Consider the following 22,404-nt stretch of genomic DNA (forward strand, 5'->3'; position numbering starts at 1 on the left):
ATAAATATGTGTGCTTGAGGGGCTTCACTTCAGTACTTCCCTTGTTCTTTCCAATCCTACTGGAAGATGAGCTTCAGCAGCACAATCACACTATCATTCTACTGCTGCATGTGGCACATCCCATGTTCCCCTATTGATCAATCTAGGAGAAGCAGCTCATTACTCCCTACACCTGTGTTACCGTGTACTGAGCATCTTTATGCAGGTTTTTGTTCCTTGTTTTCTGTTCTTCTAGTGATGGCATCATATCCAGTGCTGCTGTTCCTAGCTGCTGTGCTGCATCCATTCTTTCCTGCATATGGAAATGAGGTATGGCTAAGGTGGCTCATCTTTTCAGAACAATTCAGGCAACCAGGAGGAAACACCAGGTCCTGGATCCATCTCCAAAAGTGAACAGGGCTACCAGGTCTAAGACATGGCAAAGTGTTCACTGGTAGCTCAGGGTAGTTAACATACCTTAGAACTGTGGTAACCAGAGGGGGACCCCAAGCTACATGAGTGTATAGTGCATTGGTTATACATTTCCTCTGAATCAATATGGACATAAACTTAAAATATACAACAAAAAATTCAAAGTGCAAAAAAAGAGAGAGAAATATGTTTAATACTTATGAAAATGAAATTGAATATTGGATATATCATGTAATATCTATTATTGTTAATTACACCTATTTTATTTCTTTTTTAAATTGACCACCAAAAAATTTTAAATTACATATGCCTGAACCCGGTGTCTAGTAGGACAAACCATGTCTATGTGTTTAAACTAATAAATTCCTCCTATTCCAGGAAGTGTGCTTGTTAAATCCAATTCAGTTTCACCCCCACAGAAAATGAATGATATATGTACACAATCTCAAATTAGTATGACTTTATCACATACATCACTATATTTAATTTTGACAGATACTGTGCTAGAACAATTATACTTGTTTTTTAAGCCTTAAAAAAATCACTATAGGTCTTAGGTGGACTTAATCCTATACTCTTATAACATATATGATTAGAAACCAAATACTTTACTTATAACATGATACTTTTCTTAAATGACCCCAGGAACAAGGCCAATCATCATGATTTTTGATGGGGTGTGTCTTTCCCAGATAATATGTTTAATTTTCTCACCAGAAAACTCCTGGATGTTAGATTTGACCATTGCTGTTTGTTCTCACACAGTTCTTGGCTTTTGGCCCACAAGTCCAGCTAGGATTCCCTAGGACTACAACTCAGTTCAAAGCTCATTTGATACACAATAATAATAGTAATTGTGTTAACACAATCAAACTATCAACCTGGAGAATTTTTTCTCATTATTGAGGGTTTCATACAAGTAATTTCCTGTCTTTGCAATTTATTTTCTATAAAGATTATATTGTATGACTTTTCCAATGACCTGTTACTTCTCTGGTCTGTTTCCTGTTCATCACGTGTAAAGTTTTAAAAAGGGGAATGACAGAGAGATCCAGAAACATCTTTTGTATAGTCTTTTTAGATCTTGAACATGTATAATTCATCCTGCCTTCTTCAATATGTCACAAAATTCCTCCTATCATTTTTGCTATGTGCTATTATAATGATTTACTTATGCCATATTGCTTATGGAATCTAAACACTTTAAATTAGATTCTAATTTTCAATTCTATACTGTGCACTTTTAATATTTCTAGTCAGGTAATGAAAGGTTTATTCATATTTAAATAGAAAACCAAATATGTATCTTAATCAGTAAAATTTTTATCTATAAAGCAAGATGGTATAAGAAGTAAAAAGTCATTACTTCTTTCTCAGAAACCCACATTTTTGTGTTTTAAAATGAAACTACATTAATCAGGTTTTTGAGGTCAACAGTAAATATCTAGTGGTGTTACTCTCTACTTTGATAAAAGACGGAAATTGGCCACCTTGCATTCAGTTGTCAAATTCAAGAATTTTGTTGTGGAGTCCTTAAACTATTGCTGTAGGACATTGGGCATCCAGTAGCTGTGCTGAGATCTATTTGAACAAAGCATCACAATGGCAATGGTCCCTGTTCTTAGGAACATTAAAGCAGGAGGGAGTAATGAACGTACTATTAGATAACAGCAATAAAATATGGTTACATCTGTGAGAATTTGGAGAGTCTTTGGGTACTCAGAATGGAGGGATGGAGGATAACTGATCCCAAGGAATAATATGAAATCTAAAGCATTCCTGTCACTTTAGACTTATATTTGAAATTCCTGCTCATTCCTAAAAGATAGCATGTTGTTGTATAAATTTGGATCAGCAAATCACTTTTATCTCTTGTGCCAACAATTCACAAAACCTCATTCTACTTTCCAGACCCACACATATACAAAAAAATAAATAAATAAACTCAAATATCAGCATGGGAATTAATATCTTCTCAGTTACATTTCTGGTAATAAAAAGATAGTCATCTCTAGTCCCTTTATTGAATGACTTCATTCCCTTCAAATTGCTTTGGACATTTTTTTAAAATATGGTAAACTCATCTTTTGAGTGATCCTACAAAATTTGCTAAATAATACATAAGTTCTTTTACTACATATGGAGCACTACATATACACTTGGTCTATGCCTAAATATTTCTCATCTAGACACCTGACACCCTGTCAGGTGAATGTTACTCCTAAAGTCTACAATAAATCATGTTTGTCCACACTTAACATTTTCTTGCTGCAGCCTAATAGAGTGTTAATGTCTTCATGGTTTCTACTGTGTACTTAATGATACCACTCATATAGCCAGAGAATAGGAAACTTTTTCTTAAAACCAAAACTGGCATTTGTGGCCTCAGTGAATTTTTTAATTTGCCATGCCATAAATTACATCTCCATTCTCTAAACTTCAATGGTCTACTTTTCCATTTAAAAGTCATAGCTTTGGCTTAGTTTCATTGGCAATGCTTAACAACTAATGTTGGTTAGAAATAAACACTTTTTGAAATGATTCTTAATCTCTTAAAAAAGTAAAGACTTATTAATTATTACATGGAATTTTCAAGTATGCTAAAATAATTCTAATTGTGTTTCCCTTTAGAATCAAGATTTGAATGCTCTGTCAACCACTCGAAAGGAAGTTCAAAGTGAGATTGTAAATAAGCACAATGAACTAAGAAAAGCAGTATCTCCCACTGCCAGCAACATGCTAAAGATGGTAAGAGTTAGTAATTTAAGGAAGGTAGCTGGAGGCACTCTGAGTTGTGTAAGAGCAGACATTTGGTAGGTGGCATCACTTAACATTGTGGCTTAGGAACAGCTGCCTCTCATTTGTCGTTTCATTTGAGTTGTGTTATGTTCATGGCAGAATTTCTTCATTTCCTTTTATAATGATTAAATAACTTGTCAGCATTTTGGAGCAATTTAAGTTATGGTAAGAGAAATGAAACCAAATCCTTATTTATCCAATGAAAGGCCCCTGTTCTGCTCACTCTCCTCTAACTCTTAATAATACAGGAGAATCAAGAAGACTTCCATTAGGATCAGATCAATGAAACAGTCTACTTTTCTGGCCCCAGCAAAAGGCCATATGTCTCCCTAAATTAATCAATAGGAACAAAACAAAAATAACGGAAGGAATTAGGATGAAGCATGCCAGCTCATTTCTATTGTAAAAAATATTTTCAATATTTAACATGATTAACATGATTTAGGTGTGCCTGTTGTGCCATCATGTATAAACCAATACCTGTCTTAGAATGTTCAATTACTTAGGGTAGACACAATATGTATATTTCTTTGGAGCAAAAAAAACCAGTAAATTAATTTTTTTTTTTTTGCTAAAACCACTGGTAGATTCCTCTATGGAAATTATATAATGATGAAAGACCAACATATCTATTTGACTGCAAAGATTAGGCATCTTTGAGTTTGGAGCTATTAAGTGCACATCTTTCCTTTCCTTCTTTTAGAAATGGAGCAATGAAGCTGCAGCCAATGCCCAAAAGTGGGCCAACCAGTGCACTTACAGTCACAGTGCCCCAGATGCCCGAAAAACCAGTATGTACATTAATGAATATGTGTTGGACAAATGGACAGTTAAAATAACAAGGGACCATTTTATGATGTTTTGTTAGAAAACTTTAAAAATAACACTGCTGCCTTTGTCTCTATAGTAGAGAAAACACTGAGATCACTGCCTTGTACTAATTGTTTGTATTTCATAAATACTCACACAGTATCATCTTTGAACTTATAAACCAGCTCAGGAGTCAAGTAGGTCATGGACAACCTTTATTCATTTGAATAAGAAAACCAACTGCTTGGAGTAAAATGATTAATAATTACTGTCATACCCTAAATTATAATTTCTAAATTCTAACCCAGTATTTCCTTAATAAAAAATGTAGCCTCTTTGTGTCTTAATAATGTTTTTTAAATTTATAACATATATTAAATTTGATCAAATTATTTCTAGTTTACTTAAAAATATTTAATATATCAGTTACACTTATTTCCTTTTAAAAATGTGATGACAGAAAATCTGGATATTCTGGGTGCCCACCAAGCATATTTTCTAAGACTAATAACCTATAAGACATGACTTTTACATCAAGGAGAGTGAAATAATGACATAAAATATAACATAAATGAACTATGAGATATCATTTTTTTTGAATTATCAAAAAGACCTAGATAATCAAGCTCTACTGGAAAACAGATATCTCACAAGTTTTGAGATAGGATCTCATTGCTATTTGTATTACTGATAATACAATTTAAAAATCATGAAGAAGCATGACTATATTTGGTATAAGATTGAAAGAATTGGCCTAAAAGATGCAAATCTTCTGTAAAAATCTTCTTTCTGTCTCTTTTAAACAAGCTATCAAGGGGCTGGGGATGTGGCATGCATGCGGCCCAGGTTCGATCCTCAGCACCACATACCAACAAAGATGTTGTGTCAGCCGAGAACTAAAAAAAAAAAAAAAATATTAAAAAAAAATTCTCTCTCTCTCTCTCTCTCTCTCTCTCTCTCTCTCTCTCTCTCTCTCTCCGTCTCTCTCTCTCTCTCTCCCCCCTCTCTCTCTAAAAAAAAAAGAAGCTATCAAAGAGTAGTTTACATTCTCTTTAAGAAGTATGCAGACATTACATTTCAAAATCCAAATTTAAACATTTGCAGAGCTTAAAAATACTGAGATACTTTTAAAAACTGAGATTTTTTGGGCTGCAAGACACTTTTTCTTAATTCTAGGAGGAGAGTTTAGCCTATGATATTCTGATTGGCTGATTAAAGGGAATATATCCAAGTGACTTTAAAAATACCGTCCATTGCTTCATACTTCTGGTACTGAAAGATTGCGTGTAATATTTCTTTCAAAGTGTACACAAAATAATGATCCTTAACAGTTACTCACATTTTTATATATGAAAATCTCTAGTGAGTGTGGGCTAGAGCAGGAAAGAAATTGCAGGAGTTGGTGTCTGCATTCAGGATGATTACCACAGTAATCTGAACCCTCATGAGGCAAACACCTTGACAAGTGACTGTATAAATGAGTGAGTCCAGGGAGAGCAGATAGTAAAGGAAGATTTCTCCATCTGCCTCAAGCTTTGCATGTGTGGCCAGCATACATGTGTTGGGCACATCTGACTACCATACAGCCACAGGTGCTAAGGACCTGAGGCACCCTCCTTATGTGTCATCCAGGTGTCAGTGACTTTGGGCACCATGTTTGAAACATATGGACTCTGTGTCTGTATGAGAGCTTCTATATGTGCATTGCATACTTTATTACTTCCCTCACGAAAGATTTGTTCTTTTATAGATATAAGCTGTGGTGAGAATCTCTTCATGTCAGACTACCCTCCTTCATGGTCAGAAGCAATCCAAGTCTGGTATGATGAGCACCATGATTTTATCTATAATGTAGGGGCAAAGACACCTTCTGCAGTAGTTGGACATTATACTCAGGTAAGAAAAGAACTGGAACACCTGCTCCTCTACATACCCTAGAAGTAAAGACTCTCCAAATTTGACCGATTCGAATATTGAACTTGAGGGAAGGCCTTAAATAGAGAGAGAATTGTCTGGATCTTTGTGGAGTATCTGGGCTGTCACTTTTCAATAGCTCACAGGCTTTTGGTAAAAATTAAAAATTCTCTACATTTTTATAATATTACTCTAAATGGATAAAAGAGAGTAAATGGACATAAAAATGTAATAATTTTAAAATGCTTTAATTTGATTCTATAAATTAAATATATCCATAAGGCATATGTAAACAAAGTAGCCTTCTTTTCTGGTGTGTAATTCTTCCTATTTTATATTTTCTTCTTCTCTAATGTACTCCTATTTTCACTTATTGATATGTAGGTGGTTTGGTACTCATCTTTCCATGTTGGATGTGGAATTGCCCTCTGTACTAATCAAAATTTAAAATACTTCCTGGTTTGCCAGTATTGTCCCGCGTAAGTGTATATTTTAGAATGTTTTGCTATTAATATCAAATAATACCAAATGCACATTAATGTTTCAATTATAAAATAATAATGAACTAAAAAGTTACTCAAGAAAAGGGGAAGGAAATGAATTTTAGAGGACTTTCTAAAGTTGAGACATACATAACCAAATTCTCAGAAAGAACAAATTCCCAATTCCTAGATAACTGAAGCTTGGTCCCAATGCTTACGATTTGGTTTCCCTCTCTGGTGCCATTCCCCAGACTTAGTGTTACATTGTGAGTACGTATGTAGTTGTGAATGATGTACAGTTTTCTGGATTTGTACTATCATATCTTACTAAGTTCACACACTAGAAAGTAAAAGCTTGATGTCAGATCAGGGGTAAAGGTGAGAACAAAGGAGGCATGATGTATCTCACTGATTTGGTTATTCCAGGCCTTTCTTCTCAATGTTACTCCTGCTTATCTAAAACCCTTGTCTTATTTCATTAAGAAATGGTCAATTCTTGAGCTTCAAAGTCCTTTAAGAGAGTCTTAATGTTTTTCAAATTGTGAGGAAGATAACACCTTAAGCCTTTGCCTCTCAGAATTTGTGACAAAAACCACTGTAGGAACAATTGATTATGATCTTAATTTATAGACAGAAACCAACCCTTTCTTAAAGAAATATGTTTGAATGTTCCAAAAATTTTAAACGCAGTAATGAACATATATCCACAATCTGTCAGTTAAATTTTCTTTTTTTTTAAAAAAAGTATTTATTTTTTAGTTGTAGTTGGACACAATATCTTTATTTATTTATTTATTTTTATGTGATGCTGAGGATTGAACCCAGGGCCTCGCCCGTGCTAGGCAAGTACTCTACCACTGAGCCACAATCCTACTCCCTTAATTTATTTTTAATACATAGATTTTTTTTTTACACTGGAGGCAGAATGTGTTTTCAACCAAGCTCCCAACATGATTCATTTTGAAGTTCTAGATAACTCAGGTGACGTGGTATTCCAGTTTGAAAAGACACTATTCAGTAAGGTCCTATTGGTGTTAGGTTGAGAGAACTGAAAGACCCTAGGAGAAAGCATCAAATGCCTTGGCCAAGAGGAGATATTGAGAACCTGACACCGGAAATAAGAGTTATTGAATAATAAATGGAGGCAAGGGGGAGAATATCCTGAACACTTAGGTCATTTTACAAGTGCTTACATCCACGTAGCTATACTCTATGTGCAGAGGTGAGAGAGCTTCATTGTCTTGGCCCTTGTCCCTCTTGATAAGCTGGAGAAATTCTCTTGTATTTTCACATGTTAATGACCAAGAGGATAAAATTCATAATAAGCTACAGGATAGTTATTGTAAGACTGAGATTGTCACCCTTAATCTTTTTTAAAAAAATAGATATATTTTTGGTGTGGATTAACCTTTATTATTTATTTATTTGTTTATATGTGGTACTGAGAATCAAACACAGTCCTTCACATATACTAGGCAAGCACTCTACCACTGAGCCACAACCACAGACCATTTAGTCTTTTTCTAACATTCCCATTTTTGATAAACATAAAAATTTCACATCACACACATGCTACTTATAGACATTCCCAAATCTTCTTAAACCCTATTTCCTTTCTCAAACATACACCAAAAAGTATTTGAAAATCAACAACCCCACCTGGAATCCAAAAACTACATTGAAGCTTTGCTTACCCTGTTTCATATTGTAGAAATTATGACATTGTTTCATTTTTAATTGCAAAATACATTTAAGTGGTATTTTTCATACTGTACCCCTTTGAACTACGCAATCTTCTTTTTCTCTAGGTAATATGTTTTACCCCTAACCAGCACCTTGTTGTACTTCATCTTAACAATTCAACCATGTCTGTTGGGAAATGAAGAGAGTATTTCCACATTGAAATGCACTCTCAACACTTTAGACTAGTTATTCTATTTCAGTGTCTCAGGTTCTGAATTTACAGTCAAGGAGATTAGTGAAATGGTGAGTTATTCCCTTACTTTGCAATGTTATCTGAACACACTTAGGTAATGACAGTTTGCATTGGTTATTTAACATAAGTAAAAACATTTAATAGATATCTATGTATATTTGGTGATGAACATTAATCTCAGAGTATAAACTAAACAGAAAATCTTTTTAAATGACATTTTTTTTTTTCATTTAAAATTGCAGTGGCAATTATCTTAGTAGAATAAATACCCCTTATGACAAAGGAGCACCTTGTGGCAGTTGTCCTGGTCATTGTGAAGATGGACTATGCAGTAAGTTCAAAGTGATTACCTTGTTAGTGTAGTAAAAGAGCATGGCATTTTATTTTTAAAGAATTTAAAACTCTGAATGTAATCAATTTAAGTGATACCTTCATGCAAACCAATAACATAAGAGTATTTTTAAGTACAAATTTTTCACGGTTCTGTATCTAAGCATTATTTGAAACGAAAACCCTATTATCATATATAATCTAAAGAATTATCCACAATTTATGTGTATTTATGACTATACTTAGTTTGTTATATATTGGCATCTATGAAAATGTTTCCATGGGAATAATTCATCCTTGCATCAAGATTAGTGTCATTAGCTAGAAGCAGAGGCCTGCAATCCCAGAGATTCAGGAGGCTGAGGCAGGAGGATCACAAGTTCAGTGCCCTAAGCAACTTCATGGGCCCTGTCTCAAAATAAAAATAAAGACTGGGGAATGTAGCTCAATTGTAATCCTGGGTTCAGTCTTCAGAACCAAAAAATAAAAAGAAAAGGGAAAAGACTAATATCAATGTCATTATATCAAAGCTGGCATTTTTAAAAGGGAAAACAGATACATATTGAAGGATTTTAAATGATACAATATGGCTCAGTCCAGAGAGGCAAAACAAAAATAGCAATTTTTATATGCCAATAAATTTATCACAATTCCCTAAATCATCCATAATGTTCTTAGAATTCTTACATTTAATTTAAAATAACTTACACCTCCTTTCATTAGTAATGTGTGTACATTTTTAAAAGTTAAAATCAAATCCATATATGATATTATTTCAAATGTTTTAGAAAAGAGTGAGTAAAATAAATATCATATATGACCTAATATTCAGTATTATTAATGGAATTACAAAGAGTAAGGATTTGGGTTTGTAAAATTATGTGTGTTAGTAAAATTATTATGAACAATGCAAGTGACCAATTCACTAAGATTTTTTACCTTTCAAACTACATTCATCTGAGTAAATTATATCAATTCTTTCTGAATGAATTTTGAAACTATTCTTCAGCATTTTGATGATGTCAAAACTCTAAAGGAAATAAAATCCAAGTGTCCATACCTCGCTAAGGAAATTTGAGCCTATCCATCAGTAATGAGTATCTACCTGAAAGATTTTACACAGAAGTGTTATGATCAGGAGTGTGTTATATAAAGACTTCCTGGAGGTAGTATGAAGAAATAATAGAATAAAAGCTAGCTATGAGACAGTTGATAAATATGGACTCACGAACAAATGTAAATCTTTACTGTATTAGTGCCAAAGGAATGAAAAATAGTAAGTATCTGAGAGAGAGAGAGAGAGAGAGAGAGAGAGAGAGAGAGAGAGAGAGAAGTTAGTAATTGTTGGTTGTGCTTATTAAATGCTGATAAAAAAAATAGAGTGCTGGCTATGGTGGTTCATGCCTGTAGTCTCAGTTGCTTGGGAGAGTTAAGCAGAAGGGTCACTTGAATGAATGAATTTGAGACCAGCCTAGATGACATTGGTGAAACCCTTTCTCAAAAATCTAAAACAAAAAGTAAAAAGAAACAAGATCCTGTTATTTCCTAGTTCCTGTTTTGAATTATTCAGTTGGTAGAACTGCCATTTCTCTGAAACTGGGTCAATGGAAGGTTATGGGCTCCTTGATATCAGCAAAATGTAAAGATTATAGATAGGATGATGAATATAATTTGAGATTTGTTCAATTTTTGTCCACTGAGGGGTGTTAGAAAATGGAAATGTTCCATACTCTATATCTTTATCTTTCTACAAAATTACTCCTGTGAGAAAGACTAGTGACATTAGAGTCTAGGTTAACTGGGTCCATAAAATTTCTACAATAATGAAAATATTCAGTATTTTCACTATGCTCTAAGGTAGCCCCCTTTTAGATTTCAGTGACTATTGAGCACTTGGTATAAAACTGGTGTTGCCATGGTTCTGAAATATTACTTTTAATTAAATGTAAGATTGAACAAGCATATGTCTAGGGCTATCATTTTGGATAACGCAGTTCTAGACAGATTCCCTTATGTGAATTTTATTCTAAATTTTTATTTGGAATATATTTTATTTTTTCCACATTTTCTATTGGTGAACTATAGATGTACTTGTGGTGGATTTGTTGTGCATATTCACACATGCTTAAATATAACAATATAATTTGACCAATACCACTCACTAGCATTTACTACTGTACATTTTTTTAAATAGAAAGCCAAATTTATCTTAGAAACATTTTTAAATCCTCAAATTAAACAAAAAAAAAGAGAGCAAAGTTTGTTCTTCTCAAGATTGAGACAATCATCAAACTGTAATGAGATCAACTTGGTAGCTCACTTCCCTTCTCCAAATTCACATTGAATTTACTGTGTGTGTTGCTGTTATGGAGGAAAATGATAATAAGGTTTTTAATTTTTTTTATTTCAGCCAATGGTTGTGATTATGAAGATGGCTACTCTAACTGTAAAGATCTGAAAAATGCACTAACCTGTGAAAATCCAATAGTCAAGAATAGTTGCAAAGCCACCTGCAATTGTGAAAACAAAATCTACTAAATAATATGTGCCCATGAGGAGTGGTAGGTAAAGAAAGTCCAAATCATCTGTTGATATTTGGTGTAAACTACCAGGAAAATTATGGGCAGGTTAGCTGCAAATTTTATTCCAAGGAGTGAAGAATCCTTTTCATCTAGATCTGCTTCTTATTTTACAGAAATCTTTTCTATGCAGATGATTAAAAAGAAAATCCATGATAACAACTTTCAATTTTGATATATGAATTTTTTAAATTTAAATTTAGTCAAGTTGAGGATTCTAAAAATTATACTTTCCTATGACTAAAGTTGCTAAAAATCTGGATTAAAATTGAAAATTATGTTCCCAGAACACAATATACTCAAAAAACAGAATGTGATTGTCATTGTCACATGAGTCCTAGGCTATAGTCATTCTTTCTTGTTCCACCTGAGTAACTCTAAAGAAGTGTCCATGTATACTGTCTATAATTCCTTCTCATTTATTCTTCTTCACACTCATCTGGATCTCAGTCTCATAATTAAATTAAAACTGATATTCTCAGTTAACTGGCGTTCATTTTGCCAAAATCAATGAAGACTTTTGATTCTTCTATTGCAAAAAATTTACAGTAGAATATGTCACATTTACCTTTCTAAGCCTCTCTTCTCTTAGACAAATCTTCCTTAAAAAATAATTCAAAATCATTTAAGCATGCAATCTCCCCTCAAGAAGTTAGAACTCAGTTCCATCCATTTTGATTCTTCTCTGAATTCATTGACTTACTTTCTAAGAATAGACAATGGAAAGGGAATAATATTCACTTTACAATGGATAAATCTGACAAATGTCATCCTACTCAAGTAATTCGAATTCAAACTCTTTTATTGATATTTTAAATGAAGTACTCTTCCTTGAAAAACTTTCAAAATACAACTTTTAGAACAGAAAATTTTATTCAGGATAACTACTTCAACAATTTGGACTATTAACAGGAAACAAAATGAAAGTTAATCTTAACAGCATGTTAATCCTTTCTAAGATTAGTTTGAATTTATGATTATTTGTTTTTAATAATGTAATATTACAATACGTATAATGTCTTATTAATAGCATTGTAATAACATTAAATTTCTTATTCCTCACCACATGAATTTGTTGTATTTAGCCCATCCCTCACTTAACAACCAGAAACAGAGATCTGTGGGTATTAAATATGGAAATATCACAAAGAAATTGCTTATTCATAATTGGATAACAATCCTTAATTTCGGGTATATTAACATGAGTTCTTTGTATTTTCCAAAGTAATAGATTATGAAAACAAAATATGAAGACAGTTAATTTTAACTTAAATTTGTATAATGGCTCTATATTAGAAGGAAACAGGAGCTGATGGAGAGAAAAATATAAAAACATGCAAAAATGTATACTTTAAAATATATGCATTGCCTATTCTATATATAATATTACTGGGTGGATTGTTCAGCTGTTTACCAACTAATGCTTCACTGTGTAAAAATTATATAGCAATGCACTATCCCTAGTTTACATTTTCTGGCCATTTTTTAGAATGCAGCTTAGTATTTTGCTGCTGTTATCAATAGGGAGATCCAGCAATTCATAATTAAAAACACTATGATTAACTCATAAAAATCAATGACTATAATCATTTCTATGTAACTACATTATTGGTCATTTCATCACACCAAATTCTTCCTAGTGTTATAAAATGTATATATGTTTTTTGGGGGGAAACCAGGGATTGAACTCAGTGGCATTCAGCCACTGAGCCATGTCCCCAACCCTATTTTTGTGTTTTATTTAGAGACAGGGTCTCACTGAGTTGGTTAGTGCCTCACTATTGCTGAGACTGGCTTTGAACTCACTATCCTCCTGTCTTAGCCTCCCAGATGCTTGGAGTACAGGTGTTCGCCACTGTGCCTCGCTAGTAAAATGTATATTTGACATTCATTATCACATTAGCAGTTTTTCTTACTGCTGCCATTTTCCATAGACATCACCAATATTCAGTGTTAATATTTTTTTTCAATTTTAGCCATTCTTATCTAATGTAATTTCATCTCAATGTAGTTTTAGTTTTCATTCTCTAGATATTATTGAGACTGAGCACTTTTTCATGTACTGTCTTATATCTTCTTTGTATAATGTCTATACAAATGTTTTGCTCCCTTAAGATATTAAGCCTAAAAATTGTGATGTGTATTAGGATTCTCTAGAGGTACAAAACCAAGGCAATGTATATATAATTATGACAGGTTAGTTATTAGATTGGCTAACATAATCAGAAGCTGTATACTCCTAGCATGTCTGCAAGCTGAAGAGCTAAGGAACTAGTAGCTGCTCAGTGTAGGAAGCTGGAAGTCTCTGGATGACCTAACAGAAGGCTGAGGCTAAAGGCTTGGAAAACCCCTGGAGAGATACTGGTGTGAGACTAAGTTCAAACACTTACAAGACTGGCATATTAAATCTATAATAAATGTCAGAAACAAGAAAAAATGTACAAACCCAAGATAAATCAAGGTTTCACACACTGGTAAGTTTTCTTCTTCTTCCACTTTTTGTCCCTTCAGGCCCACAGCCAACTGTCTTTTGCCACCCACATTCAGGTCAGGTCTTTTCCTGTCAGTTTACTGCTCCATATGCCAATCATCTCTAGAAACAAGCTCACAGACACACCTAAAAGGCTGCATTGTCAATATTATGAGTCTGTCAATTCAGTCAGTAGCTAAAATTAACTGTTACACAACATTTATCATTTAAGTGCTAAAGGCATATTTTACCAAATAGCACACTATCATCATATTAATGATTTATTAATACTTTCTCCCTGTGTATAACTTGTTTATGTGTTTCTTGATGGTATCTTTTGATTAAAAAATTTATTTTAATGAAGTTAATTTTTCCATTTTTATTTTATGAATATTACTTGATGTGGCCTGTACAATAAAATTTGCTTACTTTCAAAACAAATATATTCTACAATTTCTTCTGCATGATTTGTGAATTTCTATAGATTTATGATCCATCTTATTTATTATTTATTTAGTTACTTATTTATTTAATTATTTTGTGGAACTAGGGGTTGAACCCAGGGTCTTAAGCATGGGAGGCAAGCATTATACCAACTGAGCTATAACTCCAGCCCTTATGATCCATCTTAAGACAACGTTTTTAATATAAGATTCAATTTTTTCCCATGTGGATATCCAGCTATCCCAGCCTCATTCGTCAAAAATAATTTTCTTTCCTTATTGGGTCATTTTAGCACCATCTTAGGAAATCAGATGAGTGTCTAAGTGGTTCTCTATTTCTGACTTCATTATATTTCATTGATCTATGTGCTGCTCCTTGTATCTTCTCTTAATTACTGTAGCTTGAAGTTCTCAAAATCAATAGTATCAGATATCCAAATTTTCTTCTATTGAAAGATTATTATGGATATTTTAGGCCCTTTATATCTCTATATAATTTCTAGAATTAGCTCGTTAGATTTTACATACAAATTCATATACTTAAGTTTAATCAAAAAGATAATACATCATAATCAAATAGATTTTATTCCAGGCATGCAAGGTTATTTCGACATATGCAAATCAATAATGTAATTCACTACTAAAACAGAATTATTTCACAAATTATATGATCATATCAATAGATGCAGAAAAGGACTATGAGAAATTCAACACTCATTCATACTTAAAACACTGAAAAAACTAGGGATCAAAGAGACTTACCTCAATATTTTAAAGGCCATTTTTTACAAAAAAGCCAATATACTAAATGGAGATAATCCAAAAGCATTTCCTTTAAAATCAGAAAAAAAGACAAGGTTATCAACTCTTCCCACTCTAATTCAATACAGTCCAAGAAACGTTAACAGAGCAATCAGGAAAGTAAAGGAAATAAAAGGGATACAAATGGAAAAAGAAGAAGTCAAACTATCTCTGTTTGCCAATGACCTGATTCTATATCTAAAAAACCTTCCCCACTCCCAACAACAACAAAAGTCCACTGGAAGTCTCCTAGAGCTTATAGATGAGTTCAGCAAAGTAGTAGGTGTAAGATCAATTTTCAAAATGAATTGCTTTTCTATACTCCAATAGTGATTCACCAAGGAAGAAATCAGGAAAACCATCCCTTTCACAATAATCTCAAAAACAACAACAACAACAACAACAAACAAACCCCAAACAGATAAATGAACAAACAAACAAGAAACCTGGGAATTAATCTAACCAAGGAGGTAAAAGTGTTGATGAAAATTATAGAACACTGAAGAAAGAAATTGAAGAAGACCTTAGAAAATGAAAAGATAAGTCATGTTCTTGGATATGCAGAATCAATATTATCAAAGTGGCCATACTACCAAAAGAAATATATAGAATTAATGCAATCCCAATCAAAGTACAAATGATATTATTCACAGAATTAGAAAAAAAAATTAAATTCTTTTGCAAGAATAAGAGACTGATATTAACCAAATTAATACCAAGCAAGAAAAGCAAAGCAGGATGTATCACAATGCCTGATCTGAATGTATACTGCAGAGCTATAGTAAAAAAAACAGCATGGCATTGGCAAAAATTTGACATGAAGACCAATGGAACAGAATAGAAGACAGAGATAAAAACACATACCTACAGACATCTGATAGTTGACAAAGATGCCAAAATATATTTTATTGAAAAAAACAGGATTTTTAAACAAATGGTAGTAGAAAAACTGGATAGCTGTATGCAGACAAATGAAATGAGATCCATATCTCTCACCCCGCACAAAACTCAAATCAAATGCATCAAAGACTTACAAATTACACCAGAAATTTTAGAACAATTTGAAGAAAACACAGGACCAACACTCCATTGTTTAGGTTCGGGCACTGACTTCCTTAACAATACTCCCAAAGCACAAGAAATAAAAGCAATCATCAGTATGTGGGATGTCATCAAACTACAAAGCTTCTGTTCAGCAAAAGAAATAAGACCATAAAGAGAGAACCTACAGAATGGGAGAAAATCTTGGCCAGCTATCCCTCCAATAGAGGATTAACGTCCAGAATATAAAAAGAACTCAAAAAACATGAAAAAAAAAATATATATATATGTATACACACACACATACATACATATATATATCTCCCAATCAATAAATGGACAAAATAACTAAACAGAGATTTCTTCGAAGAAAAAACACAAATTGCCAAAAGTATATGAAAAATGTTCAAATTCTCTAGCAATTGGAGATATGCAAATCAAACCTACACTAAGATTTCATCTCACTCTAGTCAGAATGGCAGTGGTTAAGAATATAAACAACAATAAATGCTGGCAAAATTGTGGGGGGAAAAGAACACTTCTACATTGTTGGTGGGAATGGAGACTAGTATAACTACTCTGGAAACAGTATGGAGATTCCTCAAAACTAGGAATAAACCACTACATGACTTAGCTCTCGCTCTCCTTCACATTTTCCCAAAAGATCGAAAATCAGCATACTACAGCAATACAGCACCTCAATGTTTGTAGCAGTACAATTCACAATAAGTAAATTCATAATGTACTTGATTCCATGAATAAACCTGGTGCCTGTCAAATGATGAGAGGATTAAGAAATTGTGATACACACACACCCACACACACACACACAAACACACACACACATACACACCGGAGTATTACTCAGTTGTAAAAAAAGAAGGAAATTGTGGCATTTGTCAGCAAATGAATAGAAATGGAGAATATCATGCTAATTGAAATAAGCCCAACTCAAAAACACAAAAGCTTGAATGTTTTCTCTCTTATGTGAAAGCTAGAGTAAAATAAAGGAAAGGGGGGGGGGAAGAATAGGATAACATAAAGAATCAATCAAATAAAAATTAATAGGAGTGAAAGAAAGTCTAGTAGAACAAAGGAAAAAGAAGGGGAAAGGGGAGGAAAAATGAGAGGAAAATGGGGAGGGGAAAAAGGTAGGATAATGAACTGAAATAAATTTCCATGCTTGTATGAGTTTGTGGTGATGAACCCAACTACAATGTGTAACAATAAAGCTCTAATTTCAAAAAATAAAGTTGTCTCATATATTTTCATTTCTAAAAAAAATTTCAATCTTAAGAAAATTATGCCTCTTTTCAGCGCAATTTCTATCTTATACATGAAATGATGCAGAGAAGATAGAATAGGTAAGGAGTCTCATAAGTTTATGCCTGGAAAAAAAATGTCAGTATTGCTTTCAGTATTTTCACTGATATTCTCTTTGCTGTGATGCTATGGGAATCTCCTACAGAAGCCATCAAGAATTGGATAGCATCTTCAACAAATGGTGCTGGGAAAACTGGAAATCCATATGCAACAAAATGAATCTGAATCCCTTTCTCTCGCCAAGCACAAAAGTTAACGCAAAATGGATCAAGGAGCTTGATATCAAATCAGAGACACGGCATCTGATAGAAGAAAAAGTTGTCTATGACCTACATGCTGTGGGGTCGGGCTCCAAATTCCTCAATAGGACACCCATAGCACAAGAGTTAACATCTAGAATCAACAAATGGGACTTACTTAAACTAAAAAGTTTTTTCTCAGCAAAAGAAACAATAAGAGAGGTAAATAGGGAGCCTACATCATGGGAACAAATCTTTACTCCTCACACTTCAGATAGAGCCCTAATATCCAGAATATATAAAGAACTCAGAAAATTAGACAATAAGATAACAAATAACCCAATCAACAAATGGGCCAAGGACTTGAATAGACACTTCTCAGAGGAGGACATACAATCAATCAATAAGTACATGAAAAAATGCTCACCATCTCTAGCAGTCAGAGAAATGCAAATCAAAACCACCCTAAGATACCATCTCACTCCAGTAAGATTGGCAGCCATTATGAAGTCGAACAACAATAAGTGCTGGCGAGGTTGTGGGGAAAAGGGTACACTTGTACATTGTTGGTGGGACTGCAAATTGGTGCGGCCAATTTGGAAAGCAGTATGGAGATTCCTGGGAAAGCTGGGAATGGAACCACCATTTGACCCAGCTATTGCCCTTCTCAGACTATTCCCTGAAGACCTTAAAAGAGCTTACTACAGGGATACTGCCACATCGATGTTCATAGCAGCACAATTCACAATTGCCAGACTGTGGAACCAATCCAGATGCCCTTCAATAGATGAATGTATAAAAAAATGTGGGATTTATACACCATGGAATATTATGCAGCACTAAAAAATGACAAAATCATGGAATTTGCAGGGAAATGGATGGCACTAGAGCAGATTATGCTTAGTGAAGCTAGCCAATCCCTAAAAAACAAATACCAGATGTCGTCTTTGATATAAGGAAAGTAACTAAGAACAGACTAGGGAAGAAGAGCACAAGAAGAAGACCAACATTAAACAAGGATGAGGGGTGGGAGGGAAAGGGAGAGAGAAGGGAAATTGCATGGAAATGGAAGGAGACCCTCAGGGTTATATAAAATTACATACAAGAGGAAGTGAGGGGAAAGGGAAAAACAGTACAAGGGGGAGGAATGAATTACAGTAGTGGGGGTAGAGAGAGAAGAGGGGAGGGGAGGGGAGGGGAGGGGGGATAGTAGAGGATAGGAAAGGCAGCAGAATACAACAGACATGAGTTTATCAATATGTAAAGCAATGAAGTGTAACTGATGTGATTCTGCAAGCTGTATACGGGGTAAAATGGGAGCTCATAACCCGCTTGAATCAAAATGTGAAATATGATATATCAAGAACTATGTAATGTTTTGAACAACCAACATTAAAAAAATAAATTAAAAAAAAAATAAAAAAATAAATAAAAAAAATCATTTTCTGTATTCTTGTACCTTTTCCATATATAATATATAAACACACACACACATATTTCCAAAACTGAATAAATATTTTTAAAGAGAAAAAAAAAGATTCTTTTATGGTAGTCTGAGAAAGATACAGCAAAATAATGAAAACACAAAACCATCACACCACTAGAACATGTACACTGAAGTCTAACACCAACCTAAGTCCTTAACAAAAATATTTAGTGAATCAAGGAAAAAAGTTATACTCTTGTGCCTTGAATAAATAAGATTTAATTGACCCATTATTTCATATTATCCCTTTGTTTGTCACTGCGAGAGTTTTACGTATCAGTATGATTAAGATTTTACAAGAGGCAGGGAAATGCTGGGTTGGGAAAGAGGGGATGACATTATTATTTGATTTATTTTCTCATTAAGAACAAGTTTAAGTGTCAAGGGGAATTTGGAGAAAAGTACTCACAAACCTCTGGACCATTCTTATTTGTGTCCTTCACTTACCCAACTCACTCCATGCCCTTACTTCATCTTCCCTAGCATTTTCTATCTGTACCTGCCAACACATTCCAAACGCAGATTGGCAGGACTCTGGACCAATGGGCAGGCCGCATTGCCTTCCCCTGGCCCACAGCCCCCACGTGGGAGACTCAGGACCCAGGAAGGGGCGGGCTGATGGGAGACATTAGGCAGCCCCACCAACAAGCCTCCCAGCAGCCCACCTAAGACCATCCTTCAGCGCCCACATCCAGGTGTCCACTAGCCCTTTCTACTGCCAAGATGTCCCTTTCTAAGAAGCTGACTTTGGACAAACTGGATGTCAAAGGCAAGCGCGTCATCATGAGAGTGGACTTCAACGTTCCCATGAAGAAGAACCAGATTACCAACAACCAGAGAATCAAGGCCGCCATGCCCAGCATCACGTTCTGCCTGGACAATGGAGCCCAGTCGGTGGTGCTGATGAGCCACCTGGGCAGGCCCGATGGCGTCCCCATGCCCGAGAAGTACTCCCTGGAGCCTGTCGCTGGCGAGCTGAAATCCTTGCTGGGCAGGGACGTGACATTCCTCAAGGACTGTGTGGGCCCAGAAGTGGAAAAGGCCTGCGCCAGCCCCGAGGCCGGCTCAGTGATCCTACTGGAGAACCTGCGCTTTCACCTGGAGGAGGAAGGCAAGGGCCAGGATGCCTCTGGGAACAAGGTGAAGGCGGAGCCCGAGAAGGTGGAAGCCTTTCGCCAGTCACTGTCCAAGCTAGGGGACGTGTATGTCAATGATGCTTTTGGCACTGCACACAGGGCTCACAGCTCCATGGTGGGAGTGAATCTGCCCCAGAAGGCAGCCGGGTTCCTCATGAAGAAGGAGCTGGAGTACTTTGCCAAAGCCTTGGAAAACCCAGAGAGACCTTTTCTGGCTATCCTGGGTGGAGCCAAAGTGGCAGACAAGATCCAGCTCATCAAAAATATGCTGGACAAGGTCAACCAGATGATCATCGGGGGCGGGATGGCCTTTACCTTCCTGAAGGTACTCCACAACATGGAGATTGGTGCCTCCCTCTTCGACGAAGAGGGAGCCAAGATTGTCAAGGAGATCATGGCCAAAGCAGAAAAGAATGGTGTGAAGATTACCTTTCCCGTGGACTTTATCACGGCTGACAAGTTCGATGAGCATGCCAACACTGGAAATGCCACCATAGAATCTGGCATCCCCGAGGGCTGGCTGGGTTTGGACTGTGGCCCTGAGAGCATTAAAAAGAATGCTCAAGTTGTGTCTGAAGCCAAGCTCATCGTTTGGAATGGTCCTTTGGGAGTCTTTGAATGGGAAGCCTTTGCCAAGGGAACCAAGGCCCTTATGGATGAAATCGTGAAAGCCACCTCCCAGGGTAGTGTCACCATTATAGGGGGCGGGGACACTGCTACTTGCTGTGCCAAATGGAACACTGAAGACAAAGTCAGCCATGTGAGCACTGGAGGGGGTGCCAGTCTGGAGCTCCTGGAAGGTAAAAGCCTCCCAGGAGTAGAGGCCCTCAGCAATGTGTAACTGACAGAGTCTCCTCCTCCTGTTTTCTGTCCTCAGCCTTTAGGTTAACTCAGTGCTCTAACATCTCAGCTTGACTTTGGTTAAAAACTACCAGATATCAAGACCCAGGAAATGGGCAGGCAATGTGTCATCCACTTCTCCTTATATCAGTGAAAGCACTTGTTCACTTTAGCTCTGTCATGCCTTTGCCTACCCCCTTCAAGATTTCCTTTGGACCTTTGAACTTCACTGCTGTGCCTCATAGGGAGGATGTATTCTTAAGGTGCCCATTAAAGTGAGTCAATAAAGCTGAATCTCTCATTTTTTTTTATTTTTTAATATTGGGGTATGATGGTGCTTAAGTTGACAAACTATTAAACAATGAATGTACCCAAATAAACAAAAGTATTTACATTTAAAAGCTAATAAGTATTATTAGGGCTCTGCTGAGAGATTTTTCCCCTAAATATGAAAAAATAAAGAATTTTTAAAAAGCAAGAATTTGAATAATAAAAAATGTATTCGATAATAAGAAGAAATTAGTCTGTAAGCACATACAAACAGATATTATAGATGGAGCAACAAATTAAAGTCAAATTGGAAATACATTTTTTCCTTTATAGCACATACATGTAATTTAATAATAATCAACTAATTAATCTTAATCTGGATTTTTTTAGATTAATAAAAATATGTATAATTCTTCTTATATGAAAAATAAAACAACTCATACTAGAAAATAAAAAAATAACAAATATGGAAGAAACAAAAATATTTAATAAAGAATATTTCCCCTAATTATGTAAAAAAAAAAAAGAAAAAGAAAATGTTTCTAGAGTGCACTGTTAGCAAGAAAGATTAAAAAAATGCAATCACATTTTTCAGTTTTAATTTCCTGTGTTCATAACATGAAATCAATTTTATCTATTCATTATCCTGAATAACTTTTATATAACTCTTAATACACATGAGTTACCATACTGGAATTTAAGAGAATATTAGTAATGTGATGGTCACCCCAAGAAAAAGGTAGGAGTTAAGGTATAACCTTAAAAACAAAAGAAGACAAAAGTTTCAGTATTTTTTATTAATATATTTTTTAGATGTAGCTGACATACTTTTATTTATATGTGGTGCTGAGGATCAAAGCTAGGGCCTCACACGTACTAGGCAAGTGCTCTACCACTGAGCCACAACCCCAGCCCCAAGTTTCCATATTTTAAATAAGTAAAAAAGTACACTGCTTTCTCACATAAAAGTTGATGGGCAAAATGTAGGCTTTTCTCCATGCAATTAATAAGTGGGTTCCATCTGTCTAAAATGTTAGTCTGAGATATTGCTATATGGTTGATAGTCTGAAAGGTAAAGTTAGTGAGAGGTAATG

The 22,404-nt window shown here is 34.8% G+C and overlaps 2 protein-coding genes across 2 annotated transcripts; both read left to right on the top strand.

Moving 5' to 3' along the window:
* Window positions 1-237: 237 nt before the first annotated feature.
* Window positions 238-11,220, top strand: LOC144256628 (cysteine-rich secretory protein 3-like). The gene is made up of 7 exons (XM_077801984.1): window positions 238-309; window positions 3,043-3,159; window positions 3,914-4,001; window positions 5,771-5,916; window positions 6,319-6,413; window positions 8,595-8,683; window positions 11,093-11,220. The coding sequence occupies exons 1-7, from the start codon at window positions 238-240 to the stop codon at window positions 11,218-11,220; spliced, it is 735 nt and encodes a 244-aa protein (XP_077658110.1).
* Window positions 11,221-19,787: 8,567 nt separating this feature from the next.
* On the top strand, window positions 19,788-21,041 carry LOC144256686 (phosphoglycerate kinase 1-like). The gene has a single exon (XM_077802097.1). It carries the CDS (start codon window positions 19,788-19,790, stop codon window positions 21,039-21,041), a length of 1,254 nt encoding a protein of 417 aa, XP_077658223.1.
* Window positions 21,042-22,404: the final 1,363 nt, after the last annotated feature.

The sequence above is a fragment of the Urocitellus parryii genome, chromosome 8 (genome assembly GCF_045843805.1).
Source record: "Urocitellus parryii isolate mUroPar1 chromosome 8, mUroPar1.hap1, whole genome shotgun sequence".
Taxonomy (NCBI): Eukaryota; Metazoa; Chordata; class Mammalia; order Rodentia; family Sciuridae; genus Urocitellus; species Urocitellus parryii.